This window comes from Eucalyptus grandis, chromosome 10 (genome assembly GCF_016545825.1).
Source record: "Eucalyptus grandis isolate ANBG69807.140 chromosome 10, ASM1654582v1, whole genome shotgun sequence".
NCBI lineage: Eukaryota > Viridiplantae > Streptophyta > Magnoliopsida > Myrtales > Myrtaceae > Eucalyptus > Eucalyptus grandis.
In genome coordinates, this window is record NC_052621.1 from 16,071,126 (window position 1) to 16,087,070 (window position 15,945).

At 37.7% G+C, this 15,945-nt stretch overlaps 1 protein-coding gene across 3 annotated transcripts; it reads left to right on the plus strand.

Annotated features, from left to right (window-relative positions):
* The first annotated feature begins 2,426 nt into the window (after positions 1-2,426).
* On the plus strand, positions 2,427-10,313 carry LOC104422018 (UDP-glucose 6-dehydrogenase 1). 3 transcript variants are annotated; one of them, XM_039302729.1, is made up of 3 exons: positions 2,427-2,445; positions 7,416-7,502; positions 8,534-10,313. In XM_039302729.1, the coding sequence occupies exon 3, from the start codon at positions 8,555-8,557 to the stop codon at positions 9,995-9,997; it is 1,443 nt and encodes a 480-aa protein (XP_039158663.1). In that variant the 5' UTR covers positions 2,427-2,445; positions 7,416-7,502; positions 8,534-8,554; the 3' UTR covers positions 9,998-10,313. The 3 variants fall into 3 exon arrangements, with proteins under 3 accessions (XP_039158663.1, XP_010032527.1, NP_001306900.1); XM_010034225.3 differs by lacking the exon at positions 2,427-2,445 and having other exon boundaries at positions 7,325-7,502; NM_001319971.1 differs by lacking the exons at positions 2,427-2,445; positions 7,416-7,502 and having other exon boundaries at positions 8,555-9,997.
* Positions 10,314-15,945: the final 5,632 nt, after the last annotated feature.

Here is a 15,945-nt window from a genome sequence, read left to right on the forward strand (position 1 = left end):
ATTTTGTCCACAATGGCCAAGGGCCCTTATGGATAGAAGTGTAATGGATGGTATTTTTAGGCCATTAATACAGGTTTGGGGATTTTAGCGAGACAAAAGAAAGCTCGGGATATTGGTATCCCACAGAAAAAAAAAATTAAAAGGATCTCCCCTTCTAATAATCGCTTTTCAAAAATAAAGGCGAAAATTTCAAAGAGTTGTAGAACTTGAAAAAATTGTCCAAAAAACCCTAAAACTATTGCTCTTTTGTCAATCTAGTCTTAAACTTTTCATTTGTGGCAATAGAGTTCGAAACATTTTTACCTTTTACCAATTGAGTTTATTTGATCAATTTTGATAGAAAATCTCTTATGTGGATGTTGATCATTCAACTTGGTGCGACTAATGCTAAGATGGCCGATTTTTATAATAATTGAATTTTTTTTACTTGTTTTTTTTTTCTTTTTTTCTTTTCTTTCTCTTTCTTTTTTCTCTTCCCTTCTTTTTCTAGCTGTTGCTAGGCCTCAACAACTAGCTAGAGGTGAGGGCCAACAAGGTCAACCTCACCCTACCACTAGCAAGCTCGAACCTCACCAGATCCGGCAAGAATGAGCCTCGCACTGCCACTAGTAAGGCCGACCTTCCCTAGCATTGATGAGGATGAGCCTCACTAAGGTCGAGCGAGGCTCGCCATCATCAAATTGGCGAGGTCAACCTCCAATTTGCTCAAGGATGGCGATGACAAGCCTCCCCCAACCATGGCTAGGTTGACCTCGCGAGACCTCACCTTTGGCTGGTCATCGCCCATTGTTGAAGTCTAACAACCAGCTAGAAGAAGAAGGAAGAAAAATAAAAAAAAAAGAGGAAGAAAAAAATTATTATTAAAAATTATTTACGTCAACGTTAATCGTACCATGTAGAATTATCAATGTCCACATCTTTGATTTCTGGCCAAATTTGGCCGAATGCACTTAATTGTCAAAACATAAGAATATTTAGAATTCAATTATGTTTAAGATCAAATTGACAAAAATATAATAGATTTATAACTTTTTGGACAATTTTTTTCGCAAAACTTTCTTAAATTTTAGGTCATAATTCCGCTAGAACGGAATTGTCTTTTTCGTTCAATCATTCAAAGAAACAAAAAAAACTGCAATATGATAAAAGAAAAAACATTTCGTTGTTTGGTAGCCAGAATATCAAAGAGAGCCATGATTGCTTATTCTGCAAGCTAGGAACCAACAAACTAGAGCAGGGCGAGACGTGAGTGCTTATTCTATTGCCCATGATCGCCAGGCCTACAAGGGTGGGGGGATGAAACACATTTTTTGAATATGTTTTTGCCTGAAGATGATTAATTCCAGAAAAATTATTTATTATTTTAGAAAGAAACCTTACTTGTCTAGTTTCATATGGCTCGACTCCACGATGCATGATTGCATTAGCCCTTTTATTTATTAATCCCTTGTTCCGCAGTTTCTGCGGGCCGACCTGTCTCTGTCCATGTTCTAGCCACGAGTTCCACCAACTTCGGGGAAGTGGAATTTGCACCAAACAAATAGTTGAGCAACACATGGCGTAAAGTCAACTGTCTTGATTTAATTGGACCATCCTAATAAAGAAAAAATTGTAAGAAATTCAGAATATTATACGCATCATCATATTTTCTCGCGACCCTATCCTTAGGGAAATTCTTCTTAATTATAAGAAAATACTTTTCCAAAACCTTTAATTGATTTCTAATATAGGCCTTTGTCCCGCACATCGAAATCCAATATTTTTTCAATGGCCCTTCTTCGATGAGAATTGAGGCAGCCGTTCCGGCATCAACTCCGCATGCCAAAAAGAAAGATGCTACGTTGGCTTGATGACTACAACTTCTCATTTACCCAAATCAATCATCAAAGTTTCTTTATTTTCTTCCAAATTGATGAAACTTCACATTCGACGGTTGGCTTGGTCTAAGTGGACAAGAACATCATACGCTTAGTTCACTTAAGAATATCCAATATCTAGACATGTCACATAAATAATTTACAGAGCTGAACTCGATTGCTAAAAATGGAAGTTAGAAAAAAATGATTTTGCAAAACAAAAACTTTCAATGACCAACAGGAAAATAAACAAAAGAAGTTGGAGAATTTAATTTTAAAAATATCATAATCGAGAGTAGTTTATAACATGTTTCTAGACTAAAAATATAATATAAATGAAAAGTATTAAAAATCAGTCTCACTTTTCGCGCCACGGTTTTATTTTCTCAAAAAAGGATATGCTTCTCACATAAAGTTTTTGGCTTTTGACACCATCGATTACCAATATGGATTTGCACACGAAGTTGCCAGTTTCAACCCTAACTCAGCCACCAGTAAATGCCTAGTCACTAGTCATCTTGAAGTTGAGGATCTTGGCCCTACTCCCCACGTCCACCGATGCCCCTTGGTTCTCTCTCTCTCTCTCTCTCGCGATTTCAAACGAGGTCGTCGCTGTGAGATTTCGCAGGTCAACCGTATTAAACCTCCATTTGAGGTCGTCCATGGCCGCTCGCGACCTCAATTTTACAAGCCACTTGTCGAGGACATTGGCTACCTCAATGAGGTCATTCACATCAATATCACATTGCCCTATCCATATTGAAGCAATACTACTTTGCATCTTAAGAGAAACAGCATAAGTAAGAAGGTTTTCTTCAAATCTTAGCGTCCCAAATCCAAACTGCCCTCCTTAATTTGTGAAGTAGGTATACCCTTATCGTAAAATTTCGAGAAAAACAAACAAGCGTAGAAATCGAGAACGTTGAAGGCATTCAGACACCGTCTTGGAGGCTGACTCTTCAAAAAGTGCGGTAGGTCCGCCCTTATTGAAATGAGAAGGGGCTCCCACAGTAAAAGAACGCACCTCGTGGTGCAGTTTTCGGTGTACCGTACCACAGAATGAAGGAATAACAAATATTTAATTAGAGCTCCATGCAGAAGCTGCGCAATTGATGAACGGCTAGCCGATAAACACGGGCTGAAAACTCGGGATGACAAGCGCGATTTAAGAGCAACGCCAGGGAGGTCTAAACATTATGGCGTCCAGGATTGTCATTGAATTTGCTGAAAGGAAGAGCTTGAGCGGGCCTCACGTAAATTTCAGGTGCCGCATGAGAGAACAAAAGAGGACTTTTCAATAAACATGTTAGAGTCCGACAAACAAAAAATGATAGGGGGGAAAATTACCCAAAAAAACCGTAAATCTATTACATTTGCACCTTCAGCCCTAAAATTCTAAATTCAGTCAATTTAATTATAAACCTTTTTAAAAATTTGCAAATATAGTCCATTCCGCTAATTTTGGCTAGAAATTTATGGCATTGATGTCGACCATCTTATGTAACAGGCAAAATATTTTCATTTTTATTTTTATTTTTCCTTTTTTATTATCAAGGGCCCAACAAGGGCTATCGATCTCCGGCCAAGGCCCGACAAGGCCTCATAGGCCCTTGCCCTAAGGCCGGCGGGGGTAGCCAAGCCTTGACTAATGGTAGGGGCCCCTTGCCGACCCTTAATAATTAAAAAATGAAAAATAAAATAAAATATTGAAAAAATTTCCACATCAACATCAACCATGTCATATAGGACAACTAGTGTCTATGTCAATTTAGGGGTGCATGAAAAACATTTTGGAACAAAAATCAATTTTTAGCAATAAATTGATATTCTAATTTCTATTCCTAAGACGAGTTTCTAAGCAAAAAAACATGTTTGATAATAATTCAAAATTTCTATTTCTAGAATAGAAATTCGTTTGATAACAGAATAAAAAATTTCCATCTCTCGAAGGGCGGTGTTTAACAATCGGCGGTCGGCGGGCGGGCGACGTCCGACAACGGTTGGTTGGAGTTCGGCATTTGGTGGAGAGTGATTGGCGCCCGACAACCGACAATGGGTGGGTGGGTGGCATTTGGCGTCTGGCGGCAATCAGCCAACATTCGGTGGCGGCATCTGACAACCAATGGCGAGTGGCCGTCATCCAGAGGCTAGCAATTGGCGATAGACGGGCAGCCGGCGGCGAGCAACGGTAGTCGGTGACGAGCATCCAGCATCCCACAAGCGACAAGTGAGCGACGGGCGATAACAAAAGTAAACAATGAAAATAGTTTTCATTTCTCATTTTTATTCCAAAAATAGAAAAGCTAAAAATTTTATTTTTGATTTCTGCTCCAAATTAATAGAAATATGTTCTAGAATAGAAAAATGAAATTATGTTATCAAATGAATTTATATCCCGAACTTGTTTCGAGATAACAGAAAAACAAAAAAAATAAAGAAATAAAAATTTTGTCATACGTGCCTTTACTTTTTTTTTTTTTGCGCAAAATTACAATGTAATTCTTCCAACCACTTTTTACCAAAAATTGCTAATGTCATCATGTGCCACGCAGGACAGTTGAGGTGACGGGATCAACAAATCAATAATTTTTTTTTTAAATTGACCGGAATGACTACATTATAATTTTGCACAATAGGTGAATTGAGAAAATTGATCAATTTTATGATTGAATTAATACTGGTTAGGTTTAAGACTAATGGGATAATTTTCCCTACAGAAGTAAGAAAGAAAAACAAGCTTCTAAAAATCCTCTTTATACAACATTTTCCTTAATAACGCCTAGGATTCTAACTAGCTATTGTTGGCTTCTCCTCGTCGCATGCAGTGGTTTTGTTGCACTCTCCACAAGAAAAGGACTTCCGAAAAGGTACCACCAAAGCAAAATTTGTAATGCTACGAATTAATTGTTCTCCATGAATTTCATTTATTTCTACTTTTACCTTTAACCTCTTTCGAAATTTAAAGTCGTAACTACAATTCTCTTTATTGCGTGTCCCCCAATTTTTCATGAGATTTTTACTAAGATTTGAATATAAGACTTCACTTTTTGTTTCAATTGATAAGACCGTATTAATAAATGAAACTTTTATTTTGCTATATAAGAAGAAAGAGAATATTTTCATGTTTATTTTTAATCCACAATCTTCTTTTTCTTTTTTTGGGAAAAACTCATAATAAGGCTCCTTCCTCTATCATATACTAAAGAGATTTCTATTTACTTCATTGAAACATTTCACTTTACTGCTTTTTGTAATAATTCCAATTTAAACTCCATGTAAATATATAAGAAGTCTGAAGTTATATCTCCACAGTCAAGCCTTTTTTTAGGCACAAGATATCACACATCATTATTATGTAGATTGTATTTATTTATTTTTTGGTCGAATGTTGTAGATTGTAATTCAAAACATCCTCTTTTTTTCTTTTTTCTTTTTTTGGCATCCTATGCAATTAATCAAGCCTTCTCATCCTTTTGTTCTATGTGGATGTTTCTGCTTTTGGTTTTAGTATGACGTGAGGTAAAACGTCATTTATGTCGCCGCTATTAGCTGCACCTTCTCCTTCGACTTTTCTTGTCATAGGTACAGGGTCAAGTAATTCACTCAAGAATTGATAGATAAAGGACCACTAAGAATTAATTTGGTGGATCTTTGACTAGATGCTTGAAAGAAAAAAACAAACAAGTGACTTGATTGGGAAAAAAAATGGAAAATGATATGTGGAAAAATTAGTTAAATTTAAGTGATGTCACGTGGATTGATGAGATTTAAGAAAAGACCTCTTCATTTACCAAGTGAATATAATTATAACATCTTTATCTTGTAAAATACTACTAATTCTTGTTTTTGAGGAGTTTAGGAGAATGTTCACCATATATGGTAATAAGATTTATATGCATTATTTTTTATTAACCAAATAGATTATCTATAAATTTTTCATGCAAAAGGATTTTTCCTATTATTGTGTTATAATTTCTGTCATGAAGAATAAATTTAATGAAAGAATTAATTCTTTCAATTGCCAATCATTTTGCAATATATTGAACTGACAACTTTAATTAGTAAAATTAATACTTGTATGAGAGAATAATATAAATCTGCAATTATTTTTCAGTTTTCCTTTACTATGTTTTGCGGGTGCTTTAATTTGACCCGCGCGTTGGGCAGGTAAATCATCTAGTGAACATGTAATGCATGGGGACAAGTACACGAGGGGAAGTTCATGACACGAGAGAAGATTCCAAAAAACTTTATGAAGTAGGATCCTTTTTCTACGGTTCCCTCGCGTATGACTTTGTTTCAGAATATCCCAAACTTAATAACCTAAAGTGGCTTTGAACCTCGAAGTTCTCCTTGATTTGACTTTGTTCTATTTTTTTCCTTGAATTTGATTATTTTGATTCAACAACCGTTGAACTCAATGCTGTCGAAAGTAATGACCAGCTAACAATTATGTGCTCATTACCAATGGAGATATGAGATACAATGATCAATGATCAATTATTTTATTTGAAATATCCTTTTTGGTGGAACAAGAGTGTGCTTTAACATCTTGTTTTTTGAATTTGGCTTTATTTTATAATATTCTAGGCTTTACACTACTTCGGTTTGTTTTACTATGAAATCTACGTACTTCTTATGCATAATTTTGAATAATAAATAAAATTTTGTTTCGATAAAAAATAAAAATAAAATACAATTTTCGCCATGTCACTTTTGTTAAAGAAAAATCCAGCATAATCCTAACCTAAATTGAAATTAAAAACTCAAAAACCGTTTTCCTCTTACACTTACAATAATTTTCCATCTCCAATTTTTCAATCTATACTTGAGAGATCCTAACCATTCAAGCAAGAAATGAAGGTTTTTAACAGTTTACGTGAGTGGCGCGGAAGAATTGCGTCTTTTTTCTAATTGCCTCGGAAGAAGGGGTGAAATGTGTAAATTTTCATTATTCAAATAAAGTAATGAGAGCCGCGATGAATTCATTATATGATTATTACGTCATAATGATCGATTTCTAGAAATTTGGAGACATATATAAATTCAGGAGGAATTTCAAGAAACGCGCGTCACTTTGAAAGGGTCTCGAGTCAAAGTGCTCAAATTGAGAGGGAGAATTTTAGAACAAAATCAGATTTGGAGAATACATGCCATTTTAGGGGGATTTTCGGGATTTCGCATATGGCGTCGCGTCGTCGGCGCCTTCTTTACAGATTGTATCCTCCCATTAACCGCGTGGACCTGCACTGTAACCCCGAAACGGTGGGGGCCAATTTCGTCTTTCCGCCTCCTCCACTCAGCTTCGTGGAAGATTAAAATCCTCACCGTCCGTGCAAACGCCACGTGGCGCGTTAGTTTGCGCGTGGAAAGGTCCTCACGAACCGTAAAGGGCAAAAAAAAGGGAAAATAAAAAAGGAGGAGGAGGAGGGAGGAGGAAGAATTGTCCGATTGAAAATAAGAGTGCGGTGGTGTGGTGTGGGTAGATCTTGAATTGAACGAGCTCAATTCGCGTATTTAAACCCGCCCCGCTTCCTCATTCTTCCTTGTCCATTTCAACTCTCCCTCTCTCCCTCTCTTCTGCCCCTCGATCGATCCAGCGATCTTCCTATTTCCGGACGCGGGGAGCAGCTCCTCTTGTCGAAGGTAAATCCCCGATCGCTCATCTCATCCTCGAAACGCAAATGCTCCGGTTTCGGTCGACGATGCTTCCTCGTTTTTTCACCCTTGAAAATTCGTTCGATTGACCGCCGGATCCCGTGTCCCCCCGGCGGCCGATTGGGCTGTGCGGGTCTGGATCGTTTAGATCTAATGTGGCCTTGCATGTCGCGGCATTCGATCCGGAAGTTTTCGGGTCGTTTAGCTTCCTTTGAGATGCGCGCGCGATGGAGGAGTTTGAGCTGGTCGGATCTGGCGGCTGTTTGGGTTTTGTAGGCGTTCTCCTTCTCAGATCTGTGCTCTTCTTGTGTTCGCTGCATGGTTCGGGCTCGGGTTGAGAGAGCTTACGGTCTGGTGATCTTGGTTTGTGCCGTGAATTAGCATTGGACTATCGGATCTGATAGGTTGACCCCACCGCTTGTTGCATTATATGCGAATTTGGATGTTCTGTGTATATTTTTGTACTTATTTGAACCAAGAAAGCATACTTCTTGGACGTACCTTTTCTTATTGGCGATTATTTGCCTTTCTATAATTCGGTGTGATCTCCGTCTGTTACTGGGTTTTTATTTGCCAAATTGCTCTTGTTGATAGCTTTTCTCTCAATTTTGACTACGTTTTGTCCTCTGGCTTGCTGGGGGTACTTACTGATTTGATGCTGGATTCAATCTCGCGAGGCTTACCCGGGCTGGTGAAAGAGAGGAAAGAGTTTGGCTAGAGAATGCGGACCTATGTTCATTCTTCAGGCAAATTAGAGCTCTTAATTATTAGATCTAAGATGAGAGTCTGAATGAAGCAGAGTTGGGTGGATACTTGCATGCAGTACACTGTTTGTGCACCTCACCGACATGCATAGGCCACGATAAGTTGCTAGTTTATTTCAGGAAGCGGAGGGGAATATGTGCAGTTCTGTACATATATTAAGTGTGCTTTGCGATTGGTCTGTCTATTTGACTCGCGATACCAAAATTAGCAGAGTTATTTTAGAACTATTTCCTAATTTGTTTGACCTCTCTCAGGTTCTAAATTAGTGTGGAGAGATGGTGAAGATCTGCTGCATTGGTGCTGGCTATGTCGGCGGGCCTACTATGGCCGTGATTGCTCTCAAGTGCCCGTCAGTAGAAGTTGCGGTCGTTGATATTTCTGTCTCTCGCATACAAGCCTGGAACAGCGAACAGCTCCCTATCTATGAACCAGGCCTTGATGCGGTGGTGAAGCAATGCCGAGGGAAGAACCTCTTCTTCAGCACCGATGTGGAGAAGCATGTGTTTGAGGCTGACATTGTCTTCGTGTCTGTCAACACCCCTACCAAGACTCGAGGTCTGGGTGCAGGCAAAGCTGCAGATCTGACCTACTGGGAAAGTGCAGCCCGTATGATTGCTGATGTCTCAAAATCTGATAAAATTGTTGTGGAGAAATCGACTGTCCCGGTTAAGACTGCCGAGGCAATAGAGAAGATTCTGACCCATAACAGCAAGGGAATCAAATTCCAGATTCTGTCGAACCCAGAGTTCCTTGCTGAGGGGACGGCAATCCAAGATCTGTTTGCTCCAGATCGTGTCCTTATTGGTGGCAGGGAAACTCCAGAAGGCCAGAAAGCCATCCAAACCTTGAAGGACGTATATGCTCATTGGGTTCCCGAAGACCGCATTTTAACGACCAACCTTTGGTCTGCAGAGCTCTCTAAATTGGCTGCTAATGCTTTCTTGGCACAAAGGATCTCTTCTGTGAATGCCATGTCCTCACTTTGCGAGGCCACTGGTGCAGATGTTGCTCAAGTGTCTTATGCTGTGGGTAAGGACTCACGAATTGGTCCCAAGTTCCTTAATGCTAGTGTTGGCTTTGGTGGATCCTGCTTCCAAAAGGATATTCTCAACCTGGTGTACATCTGTGAGTGCAATGGCCTTCCTGAAGTGGCTGAGTACTGGAAACAAGTGATTAAGATCAACGACTATCAGAAGGCCCGCTTTGTGAACCGTGTGGTTTCCTCTATGTTCAACACAGTTTCAAACAAGAAGATCGCCATTCTTGGATTTGCCTTTAAGAAAGATACCGGGGACACGCGTGAGACTCCCGCAATTGACGTCTGCAAGGGTCTCTTGGGAGACAAGGCCAGGCTAAGCATTTATGATCCTCAGGTGACTGAGGAGCAGATCCAGAGGGACCTTACCATGAACAAGTTTGATTGGGACCACCCAGTCCACCTTCAGCCGATGAGTCCCACCACTGTGAAGCAGGTTTCTGTAGTCTGGGACGCCTATGATGCTGTCAAGGATGCCCATGGCCTCTGCATCCTCACTGAGTGGGATGAGTTCAAGACTCTTGATTACCAGAGGATATACGACAACATGCAGAAGCCGGCTTACATCTTTGATGGCAGGAACGTCGTCAACGTTAACAAGCTGCGTGAGATCGGATTCATTGTCTACTCCATTGGCAAGCCGCTGGATCCCTGGCTCAAGGACATGCCCGCCGTGGCATAATGGAGACCCACCTGATATTGGCGTCTGTCGCCAGCCAAGATCCTATATTTTTAAAAGCAGCCTTTTTTATCCCTCCATGTTCGCCTTTTGATGGTTTCGAATGTTCTCCTGCTTCCCCAGAGTAGTCAGGGTAATTGGTCCACATGGTGAAGTCAGCGGATTCACTCTTCTGTTCTACATTGTATTCAATTATATTACCCATCTGTCTGTTACTGCTTTTCGGGTATATTTTGATTACATTTTTGTCGGTTCAATATGTTTATGATTGGTTAGCAACTCTGAGAAATAAACTCTCTTGGTGTTCTAGAACCCTTAACTACCTTGTTTTCTATTTGTCTTCATTTAACTGGCCAACTGCTGTTGGGTCGACTCTATTCAGGATGATGACTGTTGAGTAAGCGAGGAATCGTCTTCTTACGCCAGTTCGTATGTTAAATTGCGCTAACATTTTTCAATGAACTTGCATGTAAACCAAACATCAGTAATGCAGTGCCGACAATCACGGACTTATTAAGAATTCACCATCAGAATGATTCGGGGAAGCGAGTTCTCTTATTGATCCTTCCATTTAATCTCGCTAGCACCCGCGACCTCGTTACTAGGGTTGGTTAATTTTCCCATTTGGGACGACTTGTGACTCCTAGATTTGATTTGATTTATCCTACATTTTGCGGATTCAATTTTTATTTAACACAAAGCGCTTGGGACTTTTTACTATATTTGCAAGTTGACATATAAAATGTCCAAATTTTTTAATCTTTTGTAATTGAAAATAATTCTTTTACATTTTCGAATTTTGAAGGAAAAGTCATGAGTAGAAATTAGAGAGAAATAAAAAAAAAAAAATTGCCCCAAAAAAGAAGGGGGATCGTAAGTTTCAATTTCGCTAAACTCTGAAAAAATAATCCATGAGATCGTATTCTATGAACTATTCATTAAAGGAATAAATAATGATGCGAAATTTGACTTGTCACCTAAAACTCTATCAAGCGATATTTCTGAAATTACTTCAAAAGTATTGTAATGTGATTGAAAAAGTTACAATTTAATAAGAACCATACTTGCGTAATTGTTACGTTCAATTTTTAATACATTCATATGTTAAATAGATCTATGTGAAGATTGAGTCTTTTCTTCCTCCTCTTTCAGGTGAGTGACGTGAACAAATTTCTCAGTCTTTGGAGAAACTCTTGTTCGAACCTTATTGATGGTTTAAAGACAATCAAAGCCATCAATTACGTGAATTTGTATGTGATGCCATACAATTAAAGGTTAAGATAGACACGATCCATGTAGACTCAACCCATGCAACAATTTATCTAGTCCTTAGGGTGCTTTGCGATTGCCATGACCTAATTGAAAGTTAATCATAATTGAATGGCGCAACTGCTATATTACATATCCTAATTTTGTTATTTGTTGATTTTTTTTCCTACTTGGAAGAGAAGTTGTATAATTTGTCTAGCCTTATCTATCTTAGTTGCATCTTGAATATTTCACACTATTGTACTTGGTGTCTTGGTAAATTGCTTGATTTGGTGCTTAATGGCTTAATATTGACTGGACTCGTCGCATTATTACATTGCCGTCTTGGATTGTATGCGTACTCATTCTGATTACCTAAAAGAGAATAGAGTCTCAAAATAGGAAATCCTCTTGATAATTTACCATTTTCTCAAAAGAACTTTCCGTTTCAACACACCGATAGATTTTTGTCATTTTTAAAGCATTAATTCTCTCGTATTATGTATAATTTGGGTATTGTAAATGAAACCATTTTACCATTAAGCAAGGATAACCAGTGCTCCAGAGATACTTCTTTCTAAAACTTAGTTTTCTCCCTAGCCTGCCCATTGTGTTTGTGCAGGTGCCTTTTCCAGATCCCATAGAGAAGTTGCTCTTTACTTAATTTATGGCACTAGGGGAGCATATTTGTTGGCACTCTGCTTTTTTAAAGGCTAAATTCTGATAAAATTTTTTGATACTTGAAATTGTTTAGGTGATCTTCTCTCACTAAATCCCAAATATTAGGGAGAACCCGGAAAAACAAAAGAAAATGATATGTTGGATTTAGGAAGCCTGATTCTATCATTATTTAATTTTGTTGGTTCTATGCATTGACCATTTCACCTGCCAAACATGGCATTACCCGTTTGAGAGAGCGAGCAACAACAGAGGAATGACAACCAACACATCAATCATCATATACAAACCCAATCACGCTCACTCGTATTTGCACATTTCAGAACCCCATAGAGAAGTCCAAAACCCCCGCTCCTTCTTCGGAGGCCTTTATGATTCCTCTGCTTCCTCCGTAGCCTTCTCTCTCCCGCGCGCTGGCCCGCTTTCTGGTGAGAAAGAGTCTCGACCTTTCGAAGTCTCGACAAGCTGTTTGCATTTTCTCTCTTCGATTTCCCTCTGTTTCTTTTGCTGCTTTCGTGATTAGATGGCGACTGGAGAGAATTTGGAGAGTATATCCATGCAAGCTCTGCGACAGGATCTTCTCTAGCGGACCAATGTTGGGAGGTCACATGAGGTGCCGCTGTCGAAAATTATTCACGTGAATAATTAATTAATCAAGAAGAATCGGATCCATATATGATTGTAAAATACCGATAAATAAATATAGCGGAATTAAAGCATACCTGTTTGAACCATTGCTTCACTTGTAGAAAAGTATATCACTCTGATAATCAGGGATCTATCAGAATGCCAGATCTTCCTCTCTATGACCTATTTTGATATAGTAGCTTTCAATGAGATTAAAGCAACCGATAGGTATAACCTACCCTTTTATAGGCTAGGGAGGGGACGTAGCAAACCCTAATCAACAGCGTGTCAATTAGGCCCTTCCCATTACGGGCTTCAGTCAAACACAATTGCCTACACTTTGCTGCTCAACTAGGCCCGTTAACAATAGATGCCAATACCCAATTCAATCAGATCACTTTAGGGTTTAACAAATATTGGAATATCCATTAACCCGATTATTTAAAATAGAAAATCAATTAATTAATGTAAGCCTATATTATAGGAAATTTCCAACATTCTCCCACTTGGGCTACATTAATTAACTTATTTTATTTTGAAAAAAGATTTTATATTGAAAACGACACTATCGAGTTAATAACTGAAAATTTTGTTTTATGTGGCCACAACTTTAAAAAAATAATATTCCAATAATGGCATCTCAATACCAATCCAATCCTATATAACCTCAATATAGGACTATAGAGATCAATGTGTTAAGAAAATATCACAACACAAGATCTTCCATAATCACATATAATAAGTATTATATTTTCATGGATCATGGGCCTAGTAGTGTAGTAAGAAATAGTGCCAATATGTGATCAAGATATACACTATTTCTTATCGGTCCTCAATGCAATTTCTCAACGACATGAAACTGCATTAGCGTAATTTCTAAACAACATGAAATTGCCTTAGTGCGATTTCTAAACAACATGAAATTGCACAATTATGTTACAATCCAACATGAGATCTCATAATCCGTAACATCCAGTCATCTTTAAATTAAAATTTGTTTAAAGATACTATTTTATACTTCCATTTCTCAGCCAACAGGAGAAATGATAACAATAGAATCAACAGTGATGATCATAAAAAAATCAATGCTTTAATTAAGATCGTAAAAGCATTATCAGTTAACTACAATATCCAGAAAGACAAACTGTACATAGCTCCCCCTAACAAAAGAGATTAAAAGAGTCTAAAACACCCATACTCTTATACATGGCCTTTAAACAAAATGGGTCGTAAATCTTTTGTTAAAGGATTAACTAACATGGACTTGGTTTTAATATTATCAATCATAATATCTCACTTTTTGACCAAATCCTTAACAATATAATATTTGATCTCCATGTGTTTGGATGCATTGATAATTTTGTCATTTTAAAATAAAACACAGCTGTAGTGTTGTCACATAAAATACAATAAGATCAATTATGGACAATGAGCAATTCAACAAAATAATTAGCACATCACAAACTCCCATTTGGGCAGAGTGTATAATGTACAATTATTTTCTACAACATGAAGATTATGAAACGATAACAAGGAGAATTACACATAATTGTCAATGATCCATCTCCTTTGGGCAGAGAAATCATTTAAATTATACATCTCCATGATATCAATATATAGAGACGATAAAAGAGAATTACATATAATCTTCAAGGATCAATCCCCTTTGGGCAGACAAATCCTTTAAATTATATATTTTCATTATCTCAACATAGAGGGGAATTACACATAACTCTAAAAAATTTATCCCCTTTAGGCAAATAAACCTTTTGAGTCACACATCCCCATCATTCATCTCTAATATATCAATATAGAGGGGAATTACACATAACTTTCAAAAAATTTATCCCCTTTGGGCAGATAAATCTTTTTGAGTCATACATCCCCATCTTTTAATTTTGGAATTTATCTTCATGCAATTTTCAAATTAATATACACAATACCCCATTTGGGCAGGTGATTATATATACTAATTTTTATCAATAAGGAACTTCAATAAAATTTATGTCCAAAATTCATCAAATAATATGAAGCACTTTACAATATGTGCTTCCCAAGATCATATTGCATTTATCAAATAGTAATTTTTCCCACAATTTTTTTTAATGGGGGTTAGAAAAATGGTTTTAGTCCAAATCACTGAATTAACCCAACAAAAGATAGGATAGGTGCATCTAGCACTTCAGTCAGCATGTTTGGTATTTAAGTTTAAATTACTCGTGCACCAAATACCAAACAAAGACACCCAGGCAGGAACTACAATCTTTACAAGAAAAATAATGGCACCCGGGCTGCGTACTCAACCTCAACTTAAACAGAATGAAGAACACTCTAAGCAAGCACTGTAACCAATTAAAGTCAGGGAAAGGTTACAGTCAGGGAAAACAACCCACCGTTCTATCACCTTTAGTCAATAGGTTCTCGTGTTTAAATTAACAAATAAAAGTCCCACTAGCAATCTTAAGCACTCATGTCAAATCCCAAGCACATATAGACAAGAGACCAAGACAAAACAGCAAATAGAAAAGTGAATGCTAATTCTGCAGCAAGAATTGCAATATGTTATGAAAGAAAGTATCACTTCCGCAATTTTTTTTTAATGTTTCTGAATTCAATCTATGATAATGAGGTACAATATCTTCTGTCATAATGTCAATTTATGCGAGAGAGTGTGAATAAAGTAAGATCTTGCGCATGGCACAAGCAATATTGTTTGTTACTAGCAAAAATCAAGATTGATATAGAATAAGATCTCTAATCCAATTGCCCTCTTAAGCTTACTTTCCCTTTTCTTCTACGCAATGATCGTTCACATAAAATACTATCACAAACCATTGTTTATAGAGACATAATCGAATGAGAAGTTCACCATCCATCAAAGAAAGCCAAGTTCATCAATCCATTAGCAGTACCCACGATTACCATCAATGGAATTCATCTAAATTTCATTGAAAAAACTGATCTTGAATCCGCCACAAATTTTTTTTTTTTTGGCTAACATGACCTAACCGTAATTGGCCTCGGCCACCCCACCTAGAATCCAAAACTCATGTAACTTTACATCATGAAGAGAATCTCCAAACCTTGAAAAAACCATAAGACCATTACCACAACGAAAAAAACATCACTAACGGTCTCCGATTCCCACAGAATCATCCACTTCCATCTAGCTACAAACACCTCACACAAAACCAGAACTACTCAAGAAGCCATTGTTCTGACTACTTTTCCCTACTGCTCAGCCAAAATGGATATCCCATAAAGAATTATCAAATTATACACTCAATTCACACACAAATCAAAATCCCCAGCAAGCATGCCACTTATTCTCATGCAAAACCACCTGAAGTAATAAAATCCCTAGTCCCAGGAGCATTATAGTGCCAAAGAAGAACAAT

Bases quoted from the DNA above. Each gene is read 5' to 3' on its own strand.
- LOC104422018 (XM_039302729.1), top strand. From the start codon at position 8,555: ATGGTGAAGATCTGCTGCATTGGTGCTGGCTATGTCGGCGGGCCTACT.